At 43.9% G+C, this 24,544-nt stretch overlaps 1 protein-coding gene across 8 annotated transcripts in view; it reads right to left on the bottom strand.

Moving 5' to 3' along the window:
* Positions 1-2,194: 2,194 nt before the first annotated feature.
* Cdkal1 (CDK5 regulatory subunit associated protein 1 like 1) overlaps positions 2,195-24,544 on the bottom strand; it is a 551,843-nt gene continuing 529,493 nt past the window's right edge. For 4 of the 8 annotated variants that reach the window (XM_048799852.1, XM_048799853.1, XM_048799849.1 and 1 more), the window contains one exon: positions 2,195-2,786. In XM_048799852.1, coding sequence (XP_048655809.1) covers positions 2,622-2,786 — 165 coding nt within the window. In that variant the 3' untranslated portion in view covers positions 2,195-2,621. The remainder of the gene's footprint in view (positions 2,787-24,544) is intronic. The other 4 variants (XM_015494064.2, XM_015494065.2, XM_048799850.1 and 1 more) reach the window with 1 other exon arrangement.

Genomic DNA, 24,544 nt, shown 5'->3' with positions numbered 1-24,544 from the left:
ATTCCCAGAGCAGGGCAACAGAGTTGAGAGTTGGGCTCCCCAGAACCCAGGGGTTCACGTGGTCAATCCTAGGTATCTGTGCTGGCAACTGGTCGCGTTTAGGCCAGATTGGGATGAGCAGGAAGACGTCCCACTGCACCAGGGCTGGCTTGGGGGTTGGGCTGGGAGCAAGTTCGGCCCCTACAGCTTCGTAATTTTCTTCCCCCTCTGCAAGTTAATTTCTGAGTTTTAGGGTCTTCCCTCCCTGCACCCCCCCCCCCATTAAATGGGAATAATATCTATCCCAAAGCTATTTCTTCAGGACCCATCAGCACCAATAAAATTCATGTTGTAATGTCATCTAGTGCATTTAAAGGCTGGACAGGTAACAGTTATCAATATTAAAATAGAGCTGGCCCGTTGAAGGGGAGCAGCAGAGGTCTGACGGAGAACGGAAGAGGCACTAAGAGAAGACAGAGTGGCCAGGTTCATGTCCTTTGCTGGTGGGGCTGTGCAACTGCTTCAGAAAACCATTTGGCAGTGTCTACTAAAGCTGGACATGCTCAAGTGCTAAGTCCCAGTGGTTCCACTCCTAGATCAGAGTTCAACATCCAAACACTTAGTTGTTCCAAAACATCTTTATAGCAGCACAATCCACGGTAGCCAAGAAACTGGAAACAACTCAAATGTGGCCTTTTAGCCAGTAGGCTCTTCAAGGAACATAAAGGATCCGCTACTGCCCACGACCCAGACACATCTCCTTCAACACGTGAAATGTGTGTAGTGTACGATTCCATTTATGCAAATATCATAAAGAGGCGAAATGTCTCCAGGTAGAAATTGGAGATAAAGGGTAGCAGTCATCTTTTGGGGGTGAAGTTCAAGGTTAGGAGGACACAAGGAGCTGTCTGGGGCTGACTGCAGTACATATTCAAATTTTGAAAATCATTGCAAGTTATGTACATTTTCATGTTTTATGCTAAGTTTAGGAAAAACAACTGGTCAAAGCGTCGATCTCTTAGCAAGGAGAGGGAAAAGACATTAAAAATAAGATGGAAAAACATTTTGGTGTTTAGAGAACATAAAAGGAAACATGAGGCATAATGACAATCACCCCTACAACCTGCAGGCCAGATGAGGTGCCCGCCATCCTCTTCTGGATGAGGTCACGCTTTAGTGACAATCCTTCCACCCCAGCAAGAGGCATGCTGGTGGGGACTCCGCTCCTGGCATTTACTTAAGGACCCAGGTAGAAAGACTGGTAAACTAAAAACATGTAGCCAGGGGTGATGATGCACGCCTGTAATCCCCCCATCTTAATTAATTTCCTCACAGATGAGGCAGGAAGATTGCGAGTTCAAAGCCAGCCTCAGCAACTTGCCTGTGGAAGGTTTCACCCTGCCATGGTTACAGCAGCAGGAAGAGCACACGGCCCAGTACAGGGCTCTGCAGGTGACTGCCCTAGAGATGGGACTCTGCTCACATCCCACTGGCTAAAGAAGCCTCAAGGGCTGCCTAAGTTCAGGGTAGATAGACTGCACTAGGGCAGGTAGGGACAGGCAGCTCCCTGGGGCCACACCCCCACTGCTCAACTCATTCAGGTTCTTGTCTCAGGAGAGGTATTTTCCATCCTCCTCCCCCACCCCTCCAGCAGGAGATTTGCAGACCGCTGCCACCACCAACAGTGTGGCTGACCTGGTCTGTGGTCCAGGCCCTGATGCAGGACGGTGGCTTTGCACCCTCTTTGCACCAAGTGCAGACTGGAGTTGCAGCCTCAGTGAGGGTGGGTCAGTCTCGGGGAGGGGGGGGGTCCCCGACCTTTGAAAGGATCCTTGAGGAGGATCCATGGTGGGGGCTCACGAGTGGGGCTGGTGAACGGATGGGTGTGTCCTTTCTTTCAGGCAGAAGAGGAAAGCCCAGGGTGGGTGGGGGAGTGAGAAGGACGCAGACTGTATGTAGAATCCTGAGAAGGCCTGCTTGGGACACCAGCACCTTCAGTTATGAAGGAAGTCACTAGGTGAAGACTGAGGCATCAGATGGAAATAAAAATGTGACCTGATTGATCCAAAATATCCAAAAAGGGATGCTGTTTTGGACCAACCCACTCTTTCAAAGTCTGCTGTTAAGCGGACGGTTCTCACCTCTCAACCCTGCCAAGAGTCCCTGAAGTAGCGGGCACTCTCCAGTCTAAAGGGATTCTAGTTCCAAAAATGGGTTTCTATATAAACTTCTCAGGTATACTGTGAAAAAGCACAAAGAGGAAGATACACTTAAAAATGTTTGTTAGGGATCCCAAATCCTTCCACATGAGGAAAACTAGAGTTGCCCTAGAGTTGGGGTCAGACTTGAAGGTCGCATTTTTGTTTCCAATTGCTTGTGTGTCTTACCAAAAAACAAACCCAACCTTTTGGCTTTTTTTTTTTTTAATTTGAAAGATGTGCTACACCAGCTGTGATTTGGTTTGGGGTCAAACAGCCAAAGGGCCCAACTCGGTGCGAGATGGGGTGAGCCTCGTCAGAAAGAGGCTGCAGAGGAGGCAGTCCGGCCCGGACAACCGGCTGCCCTCGAGACCCGGCGGGGTGGCTCTCCTGTCCGCTGAGCATCTTAATTTCTTCTTCACAGACGCTCCAGTTAGCTGTGTCCTAAGTGTAGACCTTGACAAAAAACGCCAGAAGCAGAGCCAGCAGCGCCAGGCCCACGGCCACCCGCAGCGCGGGGTCCTGATGGAGCCCCTGCAGAGCGGCTCTGGGACTCGCTGCAGAGGTGGGGGGCATCGAGCTCGAAGCCCCGAGCCGACTTCTGAATTCCTGTAAGAGAAACAGAAGAAGAAATGGTTTTTTTCCTTTTGCAGGTAGAGCGAGCCCTGTGTGGTACCAGTCGAGTAACGGGTCTCTGCCAGGTGCTACCTGGCTCCTTCAACATGGGCACACTTGAACACAGCCCCAAGGCAGTGAAGCTGGCCCCTTTTTCTGACCCGGCATAAGTAGTTCATAATGTTCCAGAGCCACACATGACTGAGACAGTGTTTATGCAGCATCAAGGCACAGGTGATGGAGGCGCCTCCCAGACGGATCTTTTAGGAAGTGACCATATCCTCCCGGCAACAGGAGAATGAAATGGCTTCCATGTTTGTTTTTTCTTCCTGTCATTCAGCAAATACATTGCTTAGGACAGATTTGCAGCCAGTCTACAGCAGCAGGAGGGGTCACAGTCACCAGAGGGAGGCTCCCTGCCCCCAGTCCTCTCCATGGACCCTGGCATACCTACAAACAACTATTTTCTCCCAGACAAGGAAAAGTTTGGGAAACCACTGACATCAGGAACTGGACTCTGCTGTGGGGATAGAGGGGGAGGAGTACCCGGAGACAGTGGTTCTGTGTGTCAAAGCATAACTTAGTCCTTTTGTAGGAGACTTTCACTTTCTATATCTCCCTTGGAATCCCCGGCTTCCCTCAGCCAAAACCTCAGGGTGAGAGACGGAGGTAGGGAAGGGGCGGCTGAGAAACACTCATAAAGGCACACTGAGGGGGCCACCCAGAGACAGTGGGAGAGCAGGAACTCCACCACCCAGTCACAAGCCCTGCACACCTCTGGCTTGGGTGGGGAAGCAGGACTTCACCACACACAGCAGAGAAGCCCTGGATGGTGCTCGAGGAGCAGAGAACTGAGAAGCAACTGGTAAGTGTCCATGGCAGCGGGAGATGATGGCAGAAGGGATCAATAGGTGAGTGAGTAAGGAGAAGAATAAAATAGGAACTGGGAAAATTAGTGTTTACGACCCCAATTTCCAAAGGCTAATATTTACATGTCATAGATGTGGGAAACAAATTCTTATTTTGACTGTAGGAGACTAATTGCAAAACCAATAAAACTGTTGGCTATCAAAGCACTGTTTACCTCTATTCTCCTCAGGCATCTGGGCAAATACCGTGCAGGTCTCCCTGCACTCGGTCCTTAACTAGGAGCCAACTTCCCCACAGCGGGGGAGGCGATGGCAGGAGCTCCGTGGTGCACCCACACTCTCGCCACCTCTGAGTCCGACTTTTTGTACCATATTTTGGAGCTGGGAATGCATTGATGAGTTTCCACTGTGAGTTGTGAACAGCCCTCACACATACATGGCAGAGTACTCCTGGAGCTGAAAGATTGAAGGTATGTAAATTCCTCAAGAGCCGCATGGCTGGAGGGGGGGCCTCAAGCAACGCTGGCTGTCACCTGAGCTTGCAAGGGGGGAATCTTGGGTAACTTTGGGCTCCTGCTGAGCCCCACACCTGCCCATTCTCAGATGGCACTAAGGGGGGGCTGCCTATTGCCCCCAGTGCATACAGCGAAGGGGGTCCAAATGCACTGTTGCTGAGGTCCTGCTCCCAGGAGGAATTGTCACGGCACTGGCAGAGGGGAACACCACAGTTCTACTGCCACCTGTCTGCCCACTTTGGTCAGAGGACAGGTCTTTCAGGTGCCATCAGGGCAGAGACTCTTGCTGTAGAACTAGCTTCATAGGTGCCCAAGGACATCCCCATTACAATAGGAGACACAGGGAGCACCCCTTCCTGCCTAAACTGCTAGAATGCTAATAAGACCAAATGTGCGACCTGCTGAGAGGGGGGGTCTCTACCTTTGATACCCGCTGTGAGGGTACGGAAGACAATTCTGTGGTGTCCAGCTAGAAACAAAGCCAACACCTCCAGGAGAGAGCTGTCTTCTAAGGAATCAACTATTCTAAGGAGGTATGAACTATGCTTCCAAAGGAATGTAACAGTGGATACCACAAACACTGAAATAAAGAATTTAAAGATTTCATCTATCAGACATTTTAATGGGATAGAAAATAGTTACAGGGTTTAAGGAGAATAAATGAAGATCTGAATTAGAAACATCAGGGAGATGTTGAAAACCTCAACAAAAGACAAGATGAAGTAGAAGAAAAAATATCTGTACTTGAAGGCAAGTAGATAAAGTCTAAGGGCCTAGAAAACCTATTCAATGAAATAACAGGAATCTTCCATAATCCAGGAAAATATATGGACAGACATACAGGACACTAAGAAAACCCCAAATAGATAGACTGGTGAAAATTTTTCTGGTCATATTCCAGTCAAACTGAAAAATACAAGATAATGTTCAAGAGAAAAGTGCCAAGGTCCTACATAATAAAGGCATCCCCATCAAAACAACAGCAGATGTGTCAGGATGTCATTCCCTTACTGTGTGGTAAGGTTTCTAAGAACGGAAAGAAAATAACCGAGATTAAAACTGGGAATTGAGGACCATCAGACCAGGCTCTCAAAAGACACCTGAGGGAGTCCTACATCTGGAGGTGACGGAAAACATGAGAAGAATAGAACTTTACTAATAGTCAGTAAACCACCAGGTGAAAGAGGGAATGGAAATAAAGAATACTGAAAACTAGAAGGAATTGGGCAACCTGAAAAGAGTAAGTCCTTATCATAATGACACTGAATGTAAGTGGACTAAATTCTCCCATTGAAAGAGTGTGTGAAAGTTAAGTTTCACCCTCTAAGGCTGGGAAACCATGATCCAAGCAAGTGGAACCCTAAAGTCAGCAGGACCAGCTACAATGACCTCCTTCAAAATAGACTTGAAGATGAAAACTCCAAGAGAAACAAGGTAGCTGTACACTGATGAAGGGATCCACAAGAAGACACAAACCCACATGTACTTAAGGTTGAAGCAGCCAATTTTACCAAAAACTATTAAATCTAAAGAGACAGGCTCTGATAGCATATGGATTTCAACATGCCCCTTTTGTTAATGGGCAGACAACTTGGACAAAACAGACTCAAATGGACTTGATAGACATTTACAGAACATCCCAAGAAAATTCAAAAACACTGAAGTCTTATCCTGTACCCTTTTGGATCACAATGAAATGAAACCAGAATCCAACAAATTGAAGGACTTGTACAATGCATGGAGACTAAACTTATTTTTAAGGCATTAAAGAAATTGGAAGGAAGATTCTTAACATTTCTCAAAGTGAATGAAAATAGAATCCACAAGTTTTAGTATACTGTGTTACGATCTCAATATTTTAAAAAGGACTGGAGATGTAGCTAAGTGATGAAGTGCTTGCCTAACATGTGTAAAGCCCTGGGGTCAATCCCTGGTACTTTTAAATAATCAAGGAAATCGTATCCCGTTTTCCTTCTCATCACAATGAAATGAAACCGGAATCTAACAAGTCCCAAATTAAACAACAAAGATCAGAGCAGGACTACAGACTTAAATATCAATGAACCAAAGATTTTTGTCTTTGAAAAGATAAACAAAATGGACAAGCATTTAATTATAATAACCAAGAAAAAGACCCAAATAAAGATGAAAAGGGAGACATTTCAAATGATAACAACAGAAATACAAGATATCCCTGACAAATGAGAAGCTACACGCCATTTATGTATGTCAAAATGCATTCTTCTGTCATGTATGGCTAATTAGAACAAATACAAAGAAATACAAAAGATCATTAGGAATTACTACAAAAAACTATGACAAATTAGAAAAGTAGAGAAACGAACAAGTTTCTGGACACAACAGGACACCTGAATGAATCAACACGGAGATAGGAGCAGTAATAAAATCTCTCTATAAAGGAAAGTCCAGGACTGATGGTTTTACTGCTGAATTTTACCAAACTCAAAGTACTTCGCAGGATTGGACAGGAGTTCGTTATACAAGGCCAGCATAGGACACACCAACAAAATGACAGAGCAAAAGTTTCCACCAAAACACCAGCAAGTAAAACTAAACCATGCACCCAGAGGCTCGCTCACCAGGATCAACTGGGATTCATTCCAAGGATTTAAGGATAACTAAGTCAATAAATGTAACACTTATCATTACAACAGCTGCAGAAAAAGCATTTGATAAAATTCAACTTCCCTTTGTGATAAAAGCCCTGAACACATTGAGTATATAGAAGGATCATACTTCAACCCAAGAAAGGCCCTACATGACAGAGGCATACCCCCAGCCTACTGCATGGGGGAAAAGCTGGAAGCATTTCCTCAGACCAGGAACAAGACAAGCGTCCACCCCCACTGCTCTTATTCTGTACACTAGGAGGAGTTTCTCCTGCCTGACTTCTCTGGCTAAAGGCACCACCAATAGACTACGAGAACTGAAACGAATTCAGTCAAGTGGCGGCTGACATGAAATCAGCAGCTTTTCTCTACTCCGATAACAATCATAAATTGTTTTATGAATTATACTATAAATACAACTGTTTTTATAACAAAGCAAAAACCTGCCCAAGGAAGCCTCTACAATGGAAATAGACTACTAATAAAAGAAACAGGAAAAGGGCTCCCATTGTCACGGACTGGACAAGGTAATACTGTTTAAATGTCCACACCACCTACCACAACCTCCAGCTCAAATACAATCCCATAAAAACACCTTCTTCCCAGGATGAAGGAAAAAATCGTACAGTTCATACGGAGACACAAAAGGGCCTGAATAGCTAAAGCTGGAGACATCACCATTCCCGACTTTTAGACGGAGTCACAGTGACCCAAACAGCGTGGCATTGGCATATAAAAGGACACAGAGCAACGGAACAGAACATAGATCACCTAGCAAAGGCCCAGAGCTGAAGAAGGAGGTGAAGCTGGAAAAACCGAACATGCACCTGCAGGAGCCTTGACTTGAGGCCCACCCAGCCTTCTGTAGAGCAGACTGACCCAGGATGAACCCGATGTCCAGATGCTTTGAAACTAGAAGAAAATACAGGGGAAACGTGAAGAGACGGGCACAGGCAGTGACCTTCTGGACGAGACCCCAAAGCACAAGAAACAAACATGATGAATGGGATTACTTCAAACAATCTTACGCATAAAAACAAAAAATAGTGAAGACAACCTATGAAATAGGGGGAAAAAATTGCCAGCTATTCATCTGATAAGGTTAATATCCAGAACATATAAAGAACTCAAAATACTTAATAGTAAAATTAAAAATGGGCAAATGATCTGAATAGACACTTATCAAAAGAATAAATACAAATATAGGGAAAAAATGCTCTATCAGTACCACCAGGGAAATGCAAACCAAAATCATGTCATCCACTACTAGGATGGCTATTGTAAGTAGCAACAGCAAATGCTGGCCAGCATGTGGACAGGCCGGACACTGTTGGTGGAAATGTGAATTAGTACAATCATAATGGAAAATGGGGAGATTGCTCAAGTGAAAAATGGAACTACTATGATTCAGCTATCCTGCTTCTGAGTATATATCCAAAGAAAATGAAACCGGCACACCAACAAGCACTTGCACACCCATGTTCACTGTAGCACTATTCACAACAGCCAAGATGGGAATTGGCCTTGGAGAGCTGCCACGCACGGATAAGGAAACTCTGGTTACATACAAAATGGAGTATTAACTGGCTGTAAAGAATGAAATCCTTTACTACATACATCATTTGCAGTAAATGGGTAGAAGTGGAAGTGACTGCATTAAGTGAAATAAGCCAGATGTGGCCAAGCACCGCACGTTCTCTCATGGGGAAGCCAAAACGATGCTGATCTGAAGAGAATGAGCACTAGAGATGTGGAGTGGAGAGGAGGGATGGGCGTGTGCTCCACGCCTGTATGGACTGTATCAAAACCCAGCTTTAAGGCAGCGCTGCTCGCTTATCTCTGAGTTCTTGGTCCTCAGTGTTCAGGACTGAACAACTGATCCGGTGGAGAAAATGAGGCCATGAGATCCCATGAGAAGTGCAGCCATCACGGACGTGCAGAGCTCCTGGTGGCACATGTGACCTGTGCTGTGTTTGGGGCCCTATTCCACATGCCTCATGAATGGCTGCCCTGAGAGATCGGGAAACTACACTCAGAAAGTGAATGGTCTAAGGGGAGAACTGAGGCCAAGGAGGACGAGGGCCTCGGGGAGGCACTGGCGGCACAGGCACACAGCCACACTCGCGCTATGTCATTTAGAGGTTTCACAAATGCCCTCCCTTAGGACTGAATCCAGGTTTGGTAAGTCCTTCAGGACTCCCTCTAAGGAAAAAAATAGAAATGAAAAATTATGGGGCCTTTTTACAGATACTGTACCTAAAGTAAGAGGGCCCGAACCTTCAGCTCCATGAGGTTTGGGAAAGACCCAGCCCTCTTCCCAGAACGCTGGACCTTGGTTCTGGGTCTGCAACTGAAGAAACTGCCACTCGTGATGGGTAGGGCCAGCCCAGGGGTCAGGCTGACCCAGGCGGAGCTGGGCGAGTCTCAGTGTTAAGCATTTGGCAGGATTTAGAACGCATTCTGCTCCACAAACCTGCAGTCAGGTAATGGGCCTCTTGGCCCCTCCTAATACCCTGGGACTTTTGATGACAGTTTTATAAAATTTCTTCTTTGACTTCTTCTAACTCATTTGCCATAAAATTTTGCTCAAAATGTAAATCGCCCACTAAGCTGCCAGAGTAGGTCATCTGTCCTCACGCTCACCTTAGTCACTCTTCTCTGGGCATTAGCTTTTTTTCTTCTGCTCACTCACTCAACGTTTTAGAACCTAACTGACCTGCCAAGGTATCTGAGGCAAAGCCTCTCTCCTGTGCCAGGTGGGCACATCCATATCCTAGAATCATGCAGATGCAAGAAGCCCCTGACCTGCCACCCCTGCAAGATCAAGGCAGGTGTGACAACCAGCAGGGAGGGACAGGCCCCCTACTGTGCTACTTCCATTATTCCCACTTCTTCCTGAACCAAGATATTGACTAAAGGAGTCTGACACTGATTTAGTACAAGACTGAAAGTTTCTCAGATGACAGTGCGTTCCCCAGCCAGCTTTGTTACTAAAGGAAAATTAATCTAGGAAACTGGGGAATGCTGGGCCTTTCTCATGAAGGTATTCAAACATGTAAATGCACAGCCATGGCAGATTTTAGTCAGAAGCAGGGGTTTTGAACAGAAAACAATGTAGCACTGATAGAATAAAAAGTGCTTATAAGTGAAATTATAGAATAAAAGTTAACACAATGCACAGGGTAATGAATGCTATTAACTGACTTCAGAGGAAAACGTACTGTGACCAATGGTCCCTAAAAGGAAGGAGGAAGCTAAACCTTCTGGACATAATCAACATTACCAATTCCCTCAAATTCAAGAAGTTTTATTGCTTATCAAGGTGTCCAAGTTCTTAAAAAGCAAAATCTCAAACACTATCTACATTTTTTCAAAACAAACTTGAAGCCAAGGCCTTTGTTCAAAGAGATCGATGTATTTATCCGGTTTTAACAGATGAAGGGAGCAGTTGCTTTTCAGTGGGTCCCTTATTGTAGTCTGATTTTAAAGCAGAGCTTATCAAGTACTATCACAGCAGAAGCAAGCTGTACATGAAAACATAAAGATCTGTTAAGTTCAGAAACTAAGGCTCAGAATCCTACCAGAGATGAGGGCATTTGGAACGATACCAATAGTCTTGTTCCCTCCATCTGTAGCAGTTACACGTGTACCACTGGAGAAAGAAGTGGTGCCTTTACCTGGAGCACATTTAATGCCATGAGGGGGACACAGGACCAACTCTGAGGGCCATTAAGTGCTTGAACTCCTGGGCTTCAATGCCAGGTTGTTCTGAAGGTTCTTATACAAATTATTTTTTCTCTTCTATTTCCTCACTTAGAAATGAAAGCATTTGTGCCTCACAGGGTTGTTAGTGGCATAGTGTTCTGAGCACTTAAAACTCTGCTCATGTCTTGTCAAGAATCAGTCTGTCTAGGCCAGGGCCATGTTGTTTGGGTCACTACGTCGTATGTCTTGGAGTCAGGAATTGAGATTCTCCCAGCTTTGTTCTTTTTGTTCAACGTTGCTTTGGTTGTTCAGGGATTTTGTGCTGCTTTGTGAATTTTAGGATTTTTCCAGTTCTGTAAAGAGCGTTGTTGGATCACTGAATCTGTAGCTTGCTTGAGGTAGTATAGACACTTTAACAATGTTAATTTGTCTAATCCCTGAACATGGATATCTTTCCACTTTTTGGTGTCTTCTCTAGTGTATGTGTGTGTGTATATATATATACACACACACACACACACACATATATATATATAATATACAAAGCAGACTATTGCTCAGCCATAAAGAATAAAATACTGTCATCCAGGTGTGGTGCCACATGCCTGTAAGCCCATATACTCTGGAGCTAAGGGAAAATAATGCAAAGTTTTCAAAGCTAGCCTGGGTAACTTAATGAGATATTCTCTCAATATAAAATAAAAAGGACTGGGGATGTAGCTCGGTGGTAGAGGACTTGTCTAGCATGGGTCAGGCCTTGGGTTCAATCCATAGTATCACAAAAGGAAATACTACCATTTGCAGCACAGTGGATAGAAGGGGGAAGGGTCATCAGGTAAAATAAGGCGGACAAGGACTGCTGCTTCTCTCGTATTTGATCTAAAGTACCACAGAGAGTACAAGGATTGGAAAGTGTGGTGGGGAAAAGGAGAGAGAAAGGGTGACGGGAGATGACTGGAGGGTGCTGAACAAGTATGGAAAGATCACATTAAACGTCATGGTAATAACAGATGAGTGCAGAGAAGAAAAGCACACCCCAAAACCTCCATTAACATATTCCATGGCAGCTTGGGGTCTAAGAGAATGCCGATGGTTTCAGGTATTCTCTTGGCAACACTATAAAGTGACTGTTGTGTTTCCTTCTCGGACAGCTCTGTTCCTCATGCAGCATGCTGAAGAGCTTGGGTTTTGAATTCTGGCAGACTAGAAAGGGAGTCCAAGTTCAGATGGCTCCATGGTCTCACAGGAGGACTGAGCTCTCCGAGCCTAGTTCCCTTCCTGAGAAGGAACACTACCAACCTCTCCCTAAGATACTGCTGGAACCCGGAGGTTTGTCCTGAAGGGCTGCAGTTATTGTCATGGACAGGAGTGTGCCTGGAAGGTGAGCTCAGAGCCTCCTAGGGCACCCGGCTGGTGAGGTCCTGTCTTGAATACTGTCCTTGAGGAGGAAGCTACACACAGTCTACCTCTTGCTCCCTGGGTTTCTGAGCAGGACTGTGGAAGGAGCCTTCTGGGAAAGTTCTTAATAACTCGGACATGAGCTGTTCAGGAAAACCTGTCTCAACCGCCTGCCCGTCCTGTGCTCGGGCCTTAGAGGTGTGTGTTCACAGCGGTGAGGTCTGCCTTCCTCTCCACTGATGTCCAGGACGGTGCTAGCTGAAGGGGTTCTGGCATTACTACCTGTTCCTCCGTACTATATAATCTCATTTTATACAGGTACAAATACTCTCCATGTGAAATGCCACTCGTCTGCTGGCTGTCTTATTAGATTGTCGGTGATGTACGACTGTCACTTCAACCTAACACTATGTGGTGTAAACACAGCAGCATTGGGGCAAAGCTTGCGGTGGAGAAGTGACAAGGTATACTAGCATCTGCTGCTTCTGAAAATTACCATGAGTCTTGGGCTCTGAACAACACAAACTTGTTACAATTCTGCGGTCAGAAGTTCTAAAATCAAGGTTGGCGGGGATGTGTGCATCCACTGGCAGTTGGCCCTTCCCTCTTTCAAAGCCGTAGCAGAGGCTTTTTATTAGTACGCCTGACCTGTACATCAGAGCCATCTGGATGGTCCAGAACCATCTTCCCGTCTCGAGATCCTGAATCAATTCTCCTCCATTAGTAACATGTTGGCCACTTCCAAAGCCCAAGACATGGACAACTTGGGAAGAAGGTCACTACTGTGACCATCTCTAGAGCCACCAGTGGTCCTACAGGTTCAACCCACCGGGATGCATAATCAATCCTATCTGCACCAGAGGACGCCCTCCAACAGAGGTGGGGCACTGCCAGGGACTGTGGCGGGTGGGCAACAGGCTCCTGGAGAGGAGGGCGGGGAGCATGCAGGCTCTGCATTCTCTCTCTACTGAGCTAACAGACCTGCTGACCCAGCTGCTTACAGAGAAAACGGGCCTCCAAGGCCACCCAGATTTGTCCTGCTCCCAGAACTTCCAGCCCCAAGACAGGCCTGTGGAGAGGGCAATCAATGCTGCTGAAAGGTTGTTAGCCTTTCTACTTATTCTTCTGCAGGAGATATTTGTACTCTTTTCTTGGGGACTAGATGGGTTTGCACCCCCAGGGGAAGGAAGTCATGCCATTCAGAGAATGCTGCAGTCCCTCCAACTTCTCTTAGAAATATCTCTAAACTAACACGCCTCTGGTTCTGCAGCCTCTCCATAAGAATGCAGCAGGAAAGGTAGAGGACTGGTTCCTTGTGGTATTTTTTTTTTAAACCACCCTAAGTAGAAGGAATGTGCCCTATATGCGTTCTCTCCTCTAATCTCCAAAGTATCCCAGGAGTCGGGGAGTTAGCCCTGTTAAGTCACTTGCCCGACTCACAGGAGCTGGGCTTCAGTCATCCTGGGCACAGCCCCCCACCAGAGATAAATTTGCAATCCGACACCATGCACTGCGTGGTCACTAAAATGACCCTCAGGATTGAGACCTCGTGGAGGCCATGGCGATTTGTTTCCCCACAAAAGGTCACTCCAGGAAAGCCAGCCTCAGGTGATGCAGATGCGCCTCAGCTGCATCGACACTGTCTAAATGGGACCTGTGCATGGCTGAGTTTTCTCTGAACACACCCATGGGCGCGCGCACACGCACACATACTTGTGCTCCTGTTAGAACACACCGAGAATGAGCTTAAATGAGGAACAGCGGCTCTGGGTCTGCTCAAACAGGAGCCCTGCAAGGGAGCTGCCACCTACTTGCAGGGCAGCTTCTATATGAGTTCTTCTGTCCCCGACACCTGCAGGTGTTGCCAGGGCCCTGCAAGTGCACAGCATGTGCCAGCTCCCATCCTCGGATTGTGAGACACCCTATCCCTATGCTTCATGTCACCACCACCTACCAGGACCCACAGGGGCTTCAAGGTGCCAAGCTTTCTTTCTTTCTCCATTATTCTTCTAGGCACCCAAGCATCTTACTAGAGGTTGGAACGCACAACTTATCTCTCAAGTCAAAGGTGTCGGTATTTTATAGTTCTCGAGCTCTGTTTAATAAATGTTACTCGCATAGCCCATCAGCATTATAGGCACCCTGGAATATAAGAGGATCAACAAAATTGAGTTTGTGATTAATTAGGCCTTTTCACTTACAATTTGTCAGTCTCACAAGAGCACGTTGTCAGCCTTTCTGTCACAGTTGAACATACACACAAGAAAATCACCCTGTTAATGTCTTGGATGGGTTTCTTTTGATAGGAAAGTAAATAAGGGCTTTGCTTATATGGCCGAACATAAGCTATCTACAGTATGATCAAATGAATTTCAGATTATATTCTGAATAACTTTGCCTCGACGTCCACCAAAGGACCAGATCTGATATGGCCTCTGCCCAATCATTACTTTCCGTAAGATCCCATCTGCCTTGCGATATGAAAACACACTCTCTCTGGGCTTATTTTAAAGGGTTCAAAACCTCCTGTGTTTTCCTCAGGGCTTGCTCGGACACTGAAGAGTTCGAAGAGCAGCTGCTGAGGTTTGATTGCTCTCGTCAAGATAAACAAGGCTTTGTACCAGTACCCACCACACCAGGGCTCTGCAGAGCACCTCCTTCGCCAAGCATGTGACCAAGGTGAGGACGCGATCTTAAGACACATTCTGTACTGCCATAAACTAGCAAAGGACAGTAACGTGTTCTACCTCATGTGAACTGCAGTATTGGTCCCTGGCAATAAGGAACCAACAGATGTGGCTGCTCAATGCTTCTTGAAGACTGGAGTTTTCCCTCCTGTATTGGCACTGAACCCAGGGGTGCTTTACTGCTGAGCCGCCAGGCTGTCCTGGAACCCCCAAGCCTCCTGCATTGCTGGGATTACACGTGTGCCACCACACCCTGATAATGTTTTTAATTGGACACAATCTTATTTTTATGTGGTGCTAAGGACCGAACCCGGTGCCTCACGCGTGCAAGGCGAGCACTCTGCCACAGCCCCTGATAATGTTAATACTTTGTTAGCACCAAATGTTTATGCAAGTGAACTTAGACTATTCCAATTTTTGGCCTGGTATATTTACCTAAACAAGGGAGGGGGCACAGGGAAAGTATCAGATCAAGCATTAATAACAGTATAAAAACCTTTGCCAACAGTGGTGCATTACCATTTGTTTGTACATAACTTCTCTAGATCCACAAAAGCTGCGAGGTGTAAGCTTTGCCCATAAGGTGTATGTATTGGCAGCTTGGCGTCTCACCTGAGGATACGTTTACTTCTTCCTTGCCAAACAGAAGGCATAGATGTTTCCCTTAAAATTGTCTCTAAGTTGCTTATTTATTGGGTCAAAGTTTGGAATTACTCTAGAAAATGTCATGTGAATCTCTTACTAACTAAACCTTAGCCGCAAGAGTGCGGGCAAGTGTGTGTATACAGACTCATTCGAAGGCTCAGCTGGGCAGGACCTGATTCTAGACTCACTCATGGGGGCTTCTGCATAGGGCATGAACAACATGGCAGCCCCCAGATCAAGTAAGCAGAAACCTAAGTTTAGCCCATAGTCGAAGGCAGGGTATTACCTGAGGGTTTGAATACTGGTCCTTGATATGGAGGAGCCACATGGTGCCGGGGATGAGCACGGGCCCAAAGGAAAGCTGCCCCAGAGGTGCTGCCGGGAGAAGTGGGCAGGTAAAGCTATGTGTGATGCAGTCTTTAATGATCTCTTAACCACACCGGAAGCCCTTCTCATCCACGGAATGCACACAGGAAGTGGATAATGAGGGTGTTGATAAGCCTAACAATCGGGTGCACTGAATTTAATCAATTCAACTCAAAATAATCAGTCCTAAGAGTTTCCTTCCACCTAGGTAACCAGGAGAGGGCACAGTGGCAGATGTTAGGTTGGTTTTAAATGAAAAAGCTGCGTGTGATACAAGCTGTTATTGTAATGCACCCCCTTCTAAGTCCCAAGTATCATTTTCAATGATACTAGAAATATAGTTTTAGCATCAATGAGCTCCAGGAACTGCATAAAGCGAATAAAGGAGACAGCAGGTGCTTTTTTTTTTTTTTTGTCTCAGAGAGTCTTGTAATTGACGAGCTAACAGGTAAAAATGTTCCCGCAGATCATCATGATAGGTAAATGCTGACAAACCAGTTAAGAAAAATTACATACTATAATTCACTGAACTCAACCACTGGAAGAAAGCTCACATCTCTAAAGTTCCTTTATGCCTTTTTCCAAAAATCGATTCCAAGCTATGCCCACTCGCCCTCATTTCCATTTTGAATACAGATACTTTTAATAATCTTTCATTTCAAGTGACTTATGTTTATTAAAGTGGTAGGCAGCCTTGAAGATGGCCCCCTATATTCAAACCCTCAGGTAATACCCTGCCTTCGACTATGGGCTAAACTTAGGTTTCTGCTTACTTGATCTGGGGCCTGCCATACTGTTCATGCCCTATGCAGAAGCCCCTATCAATGAGTCTAGAATCAGGTCCTGCCCAACTGAGCCTTGGAATGAGACTGTATACCCAGCCGCTCTTTACCTACAGCCTCACCAGACCTCTCACCCTCAGATACTGTGTGTGGTTTTAAGCTGCTGAATGGAGATAATTCGTTACATGGCAAAAGATGCCAAGAACAGGGCTAGAAACCAATTCACACATGCGGAAACTTAATTTAAAACAGAGGCATTGCAGACCAGTAGGAGAAGTAGACTTTGGATAAAATGTTCTGCAACAATTGGTGTACATGCCTAAAACAATGAGGTTTAACTCCAGGTATTTAAGCCACAAAATGTATTCTAAAAGGTCCTAATGGGAGGTTATGACAAGCCTCAAACCGAAACAATTGCTTTGTAAATAGCTGACTTCAGAGTACACACAGGAAGACAACCTGGAAAAAAGAACTCAAGCAAATTTCAACCTCCTCCTTACAGAGGGGGACCCACGCTGCCCCACCTAGGTAAGTACAGAAAAACCAGCAGCCCCTGTCATAGCATAAGACTGGTCTTCACAGGCTTCCCATCCATTTGAGGAGCTGGCTGGTCTAAGAACACTGCTCTGCTCCAAAGGAGGTCAACTGGCACCCCTCAACCCAGAAGCCAAGCTAGTGCAGGGCCAGCAGCTGGCCTGCTGGTGTGCACCTCACAGGCCCCTGGCTGTCCTGTAGCCTCAGGACGAGGGTTGCCATAGCCACAAGCCCAATCCCAACTGCACAAATGAGAACGTATTCCTTGAAGTTCAGAGCCTTAAGACTGCAGCTACTACTGTAAAGAGCCCCATGGTCACCTGCAGCTGTACCACAGGCTCTGGGGACACTCTATCAGGACCCTGGCTACCGCTGCACAAAACATGACACCACCTGCACTCGTCCAGCAGACACTCAACATCTCCTCTCCAGCCCCTGACCTTCAGACTGAAACTGCTGGTGCAAAAAGCCCAGCATTACTCAGATGGTGCCTCGGAACCTGGAGAAGACCCCGTCTGGGTTCTGCAACTCCAGCAAAGTGGTAACCACCGTTGTTAAACCCACTGCCTCCACGGAACCTAGGGAAGGTCCATCCCATCCTCGGGCTCTAGAACTGTGGCTGCTGCAGGCCTCTCCCACATTCATTCTGGGTGACTTGGGGAAGAATCCCCTTCCCATCCTCTGGCGCTGGGACATGGCTGCTGCAGCCACAATCCTTGGTGTCACCTGTGCGGGACAGTCTTCATGTCCTGCATCACTGACACTGTGGAAGCTAAGGTCAGAGGCTCCAGGCCCATCCGTGCCTGACATTACAAAGCGATACAAGTACGTTCATGATTCGCTTCAGGCCACACGACAGAGGCACTCGGGGACACGGCGGGCATCGGCCGGGGAACTCGCCAAGGCTACACATCGAAGTCCATCTATGACCAAAGGACCTACCCACCTAGTACCTAAGTTTCCATCTAAACTCCATAAAAGTGGAAGAGACAACTGTTATACCAGACATCAATGTAAAGGTAGAAGAAATTTGAAACATAACATCCAAAGGAACACAGTAAGCTTCCAGAAGATTCATACCAGTTTGAAGAATATCTATGAAATTCCTGACAAAATAATGAATTATCCTAAGCAGGATGCAAGAATATGAATGAGAAATTCACCAAAGAAATAGAAATCATAAAAGAACCACTCCGAAAGGCTCGAGCTAAAACTTCCAATTGACAGCAGGTACAATAGACTAGAATGACCACACTGGCCTCTGCAGGGCCCAGACACCGGAGCCTAGCCTCTGGTGCAGGACCCCCCTTCTGACCAGTGCACTCCCGCGAGAGCCGAGATACAGCCCAGAGAGCTCACAACAGCCCACGCGGGATCCAATATTTCAGTAGGCAGGTTGACCCCTCCTGGCGGGGCCAGACACTGCCTAACCTTTGGCACAGAACCACCCCTTCCTACCAGTAGATAACAGTGGGAGGTCAAGCCCAGCGGCCTACATCCACCCACTCCAAATTTACCCAGGTCCCAGGATGCAGTAGCATCCACTGAGGGACACCAGCAGAGTCTGGAAGCCCAACATCAAGGTGAGCTACAGACAATCTGCACAGGTACTACAAGAATAGAGGGAAGAAACTGTAATATCTCAGAGAACATGAAGAAACAAGGGAGGAAAGTGCCCCAAACCAACCAGGACACTGTAATAACAGAACCCATTAGACAGCGGAGTTGATGAAATGTCAGAGGAGGAGTTCAGAAGGTTCATAATTAAAATGATCTGTGAATTAAAGAATGACCTAAATGAGCAAGTACAGGCAAAAATTGATCACTCCAACAATGAGATGAGAGACAAATACAGGTAGCAAAAGCTTACTTCAAGAGAGACAGAGATTCTGGGAAAAAAAAAAAAGTCAGAAATCCTTAAAATGAAGGATAAAATAAATCAAATAAAAAACTCAAAGAAAGCATTACCAACAGACTTAGATCACTTGGAAGAAAGAACATCAGATAATGAAGACAAAGTACAATCTGGAAAATAAAGTTGATCACACAGTGAAGATAGTTAGAAACCACAAACAGAACAGCCAAGAATTATGGGGCAGCATCAGAAGACCCAATCTAAGAGTTATTGGGATAGAGGGAGGCACAGAGTTTCAAACCAAAGGAATGCACAGTCTCTTCAGTGAGATAATATCAGAAAATTTCCCAAACATGAAGAACAAATTGGAAAATCAAATACACGAGGCTTACAGGACCCCAAATGTACAAATTACAACAGACCTACACCAAGGCACATGATAATGAAAATGCCCAGCATACAGAATAAGGATAGAACCATAAAAGCCACAAGAAAGAGAAATCAAATCACATATAGGGGGAGACCAATTCTTACCTCAGCAGATTTTTCCACCCAGACCCTCAGAGCCAGGAGATCTTGAAACAACATACCAAGCTCTGAGAGAAAATGGTGCCAAGCAAGAATCTTATATCCAGCAACACTAAGCTTTAGATTTGATGATGAAATGAAAACGTTCCACAATAAACAAAAGTTAAAAGAATTTACAACTAGAAAGCCTGCACTGCAGAACATCCTTGGCAAAATATTCCAAGAGGAGGAAATGAAAAACAGTGATGAAAATTAGAAGGAGGGATTGCACTAAAGGAAAATCAGAGGAGAAAGCAAGTCACGTTAAATACCAAAAATGGCTGGGAATAAAAATCATGTCTCAATAATGAAACCTGAATGTTAGTGGGCTAAACTCATCAATCCCAAGACAGACTGTAGATTGGATTAAAAAAAAAAAGACCCAATAATATGCTGCCTTCAAGAGACTTGACTCATAGAACAAGACATCCACAGACTGAAGGGGAAGGGTTGGGAAAAGTCATACCACCTACATGGACTGCAGAAGAAAGCAGGGGTTTCCATCCTCATATCAAATAAAGTAGACTTCAAACCAAAGTCAATCAGAAAGGATAAAGAAGGACATTACATACTGCTCAAGAGAACCATACACCAACAAGACTTAACAGTTATAAATATACATGCCTCAAACAATGGAGCAGCCATGTTCATCAACCAAACCCTTCTCAAGTTCAAGAGTCAAATAGACCACAACACAATAATCTTGGGTGGCTTTAACACACCTTTTTCATCACTAGATAGATCTTCCAAACAAAAGCTGAACGATAGAACTCAATAACTTAGACTTAACCGACATATACAGAATATTTCACCCTTCAACGAGAGAATATACTTTCTCAGCAGCACATGATCCTTCTCTAAAATAGACCATATAAGTATGCCACAAAGCAACTCTTAGCAAATATAAAAAAAGTAGAGATACTACCTTGCATTCTGTCAGATCATAATGGAATGAAATTAGAAATCAAGAAAAAGATCAACTCCTGGAGACTAAATAATATGCTACTGAATGAACAATGGGTTACAGAAGACATCAAGGAGGAGATGTCTTTTTAAGTTTTTAGAGGTGAATGAGAACACAGGTACAACATATTGAAATCTCTGGGGCACTATGAAAGCAGTTCTAAGAGGAAAGTTCATTGCATGGAGTTCATTTATTTGTTGACTTTTTCTTCTTTTAAGAAATGATTTAACACCACATCTCAAAGTCCTAGAAAAAGAAGAACAAATCAACACCAAAGCAAAGAAAACAGGAAATAATTAAAATCAGAGCTGAAATCAATGAAATTGAAACAAAAAAAAACAATTGTAAAAAAATGACAGAACAAAAAGTTGGTTCTTTTGAAGAAGTAAATAAAATTGACAGACCCTTAACCATGCTGACGAAGAGAAGAGAAAACCCAAATCACTAACATACGTGATGAAAAGGGAATATCACAACAGACACATCAGAAGTACAGAAAATAATTAGAAATTATTTTGAAAACCTGTACTCCAATAGAATAGAGTCATATAATTTGCCCAAATTGAATCAGGATGATTTTCACAATTTAAGCAGATCAATTTCAAGTGATGAAATAGCGGACACAACGATGGTGGAATGTGATGGACATCATTATCCAAAGGGCACGTATGAGGACATTCTCAACAGCCTCAAAAAACAAACAAAAAAAAAAAACCTTGGGAATCAACTTAATGAAAGGGGAGAAAGAGCTATATAATGAAAATTACGGAACCCTAAAGAAAGGAATCAAAGAAGACCTTAGAAGATGGAAAGATCTACCCTGCTCTTGGATAGGCAGAATTAACATTATCAAAATGACCATACTTCCAAAAGCACTATAGAGATTTAATTCAATTCTGACCAAAATTCCTATTTCTCATAGAAATAGAAAAGTTAATCATGAAATTCCTCTGGAAAAGCAAGAGACCCAGAATAGCTAAAGCAATCCTTAGCAGGTGACCTCACTCTACCAGACCTTAAACTATACTAGAGAAAAATAGTAACAAAAACAGCATGGTATTGGCACCAAAACAGACTGGTACATTAATAGTACAGAATAGAGGACACAGAGACTAACCCACAAAACTACAGTTATATTAGGCAAAGGTGCGAAGAACATGCATTGGAAAAAATGGTGCTGGGAAAATTAGAAATCCTTATTAATTAAACCCTTATCTCTCACCATGCACAAAACTCAACTCAAAATGGATCAAGGACTTAGGAATACAACCAGAGACCCTGAATCTAATAGAAGAAAAAGTAGGCCCCAACTTCCTTATAAGATTCTTGTGGCACAAGAATTAAAATCAAGAATCAATAAATGGGATGGACTCAAACTAAAGAACTTCTTCTCAGCAAAAGAAACAATCTGAGGTGAATAGAGAGCCTACATCTTGGGAGCAAATTTTACCCCTTTCACATCAGAGAGAGCACTAATCACTAGAGTATATAAAGAATTCAAAAAACCAGATAACCCAATCAATAAATGGGCCAAGGATCGGAAGAGACACTTCTCAGAAGATGATTTACAATCAATCAACAAATACATGAAAAAATGTTCATCACTAGCAATTAGAGAAATGCAAATCAAAACCACTCCAGTCAGAATGGCAGCTACTATGTATACAAACAACAATAAGTGTTGGCGAGGATGTGGGGAAAAAGGTACACTCATACACTGCTAGTGGGACTGCAAATTCGTGCAGCCAATTTGGAAAACAGTATGGAGATTCCTTAGAAAATTGGGAATGGAACCACCATTTGACTCAGCTGTTCCTCTCCTTGGTCTATATCCAAAGGACTTAAAAACAGCATACTACAGGGACACAGCCACATCAATGTTTATAGCAGCGCAATTCACAAGAGCTAAACTGCAGAACCAACCTAGATGCCCTTCAGTAGATGAATGGATTAAAAATGTGGCATATATACACAATGGAATATTACTCAGCAATAGAAAAGAATAAAATCATGGCATTTGCAGGTACATGGATAGTGTTGGAGAAGATATTGCTAAGTTAAGTAATCAATCCCCCAAAAACAAATGGCAAATGTTTTCTCTGATATAAGGTGACTGACTCATAGTGGGGTAGGGAGAGGGAGCATGGAATAGATGAATTCTAGGTAGGGAAGAGGGGTGGGAGGGGAAGGAAAGGGGCAGGGGGTTGGCAACGATGGTGGAATGTGATGGTCATCATTATCCAAAGTATATGTATGAAGACATGAATTTGTGTGAATATACTTTGTATACAGAGATATGAAAAATTGTGTTCTAGATGTGTAATAAGAATTGTAATGCATTCTGCTGCCATGTATTTAAAAAATAAAAGCAATTAAAAAAAGAAATACTACTCAGCAATAAAATCATGGCATTTGCAGGTAAATGGATGGAGTTAGAGAAGACAATGCTAAGTGAAGTTAGCCAATCCCCAAAAAACAAATGCTGAATGTTTTCTCTGAGATAAGGAGGCTGACTCATAGTGGGACAGGGAGCGGGAGCAATAGACGAACTCAAGATAGGCAGAGGGGTTGGAGGGGAAGGGAGGGGGCAAATAATGATGGTGGAATGTGATGATCATTACTATGGAACGTACATGTATGAAGACATGAATTGGTGTGAGTATACTATGTATATAACCAGAGATATGTAGAATTGTGCTCTATATATGTAATATGAACTGTAATGCATTCTGCTGTCATGTGTAAGTTAAAAAATTACATAAAAATATACTAGAATGAATGCATGAAAAACATTCTGAACTGGAGAACAGGTCTTTTGAACTAACCTGGACAGAAAAAGTTAGGAAGGCACATGGAACACCCTTAGGTGAACAATCAATCATTCCTAGTTCGGGAATTCCAGGAGAGGTATGGGGGGAGGCACTGGAAACCCGTTTCACAACATAGCCGAAAACCTTCCACGTCTTCAAAAAGACGTTTACATCCAAATACAAGAAGTCAAAATATCACATCTAGCTTCAACTAAAAAGACTTCCAACAAAGGCCTATTAGAGTAAAAAATATCTCTTGTTCTAATAATTCTCTTTTGATAAGTGTCAAGTCACATAAGGGAATAAACGTAAGACTTATAGAAGATTTCTCAGCAGAAACCTTATAGGTTAGAAGAGAGAAAACAGGATTATATATTAACAATCTTGAAAACAAAAACTGTCAACGAAGAAGAATAAACCCAGCAAAACTATCCTCTAGAAATGAAGAAGAAATAACTCATCTTCTGCTTTTCTGGGAATGACTAATTCCTGACCACCAGAACAGTCCTCCAAGGGAGGCTCAAGGGAGTCACAACCAACACAAGGATGATTCCACCATCATGAAACACAAATGTACAAAACTCACCAGAAGAACAGGTACATAAAAGGGAAAGTAGAAAATAAAATCTCAGCATGACAGAAAACTACCAAGTCACGAATAAGAGAGTATATAAAATAAGCGTTTCATATATCTTGTCAGATCACGTGGAATAAAAATACAATAACAACAGGAATAATGGAAAATATACAAATGCATGAATGCCTATCCTAAATGACCCAGAAATTATGGGGGAAATTAAAGAAAAATGAATGCACACATCAAAACTTATCTATGGAATATGGCAAAAGCAGTCCTTGGAGGGAAGTTTACGGCAATCCATGCAAGTATCAAAAAAACAAAGGCTTCAAATAAATGACCTAGTGATGTGTCTTCAAGAATTTAGAAAACCAGGAATAAACCAAACCTACAGTTAGAAGAAATAATGAGAGCACAAATAAATAAAAAGCTAAAACTATACCAAAAAAAATCAATGAAATAGTTGGTTTTTTGGAAAGCAAAAACCCCCCAAACATTTAGCTACATTAACCAAGAAAAAAATAAGACCCAAATAAATAAATTCAAGGAGGAAAAGGGAGACATTAAAATTGATCCCACAGAATTACAAAGGATCATAAGAAACTACTATGAACATTTATGACAAAAAATTGGGAACCTTAGAGGAAATGCATAAACTCCTGAATACACCCAAGCCTCTAAAACTTAGCAAGAGAAACAAGAAATCTCAACAGACCAATCATGAGTAGTAAGATTGAAACAGTCATTAAAAATCTTACAGCTAAATAAGCCCAGGACCTGATGGTTTTACTACCTAATTCTACAAAGCATACAAAGAGCAAATTTCAGTTGTTCTTAAACTACGACCA

This window comes from Marmota marmota, unplaced genomic scaffold (assembly GCF_001458135.2).
Source record: "Marmota marmota marmota unplaced genomic scaffold, marMar, whole genome shotgun sequence".
Taxonomy (NCBI): domain Eukaryota; kingdom Metazoa; phylum Chordata; class Mammalia; order Rodentia; family Sciuridae; genus Marmota; species Marmota marmota.
This window is presented reverse-complemented; position numbering and strand designations above follow the sequence as displayed.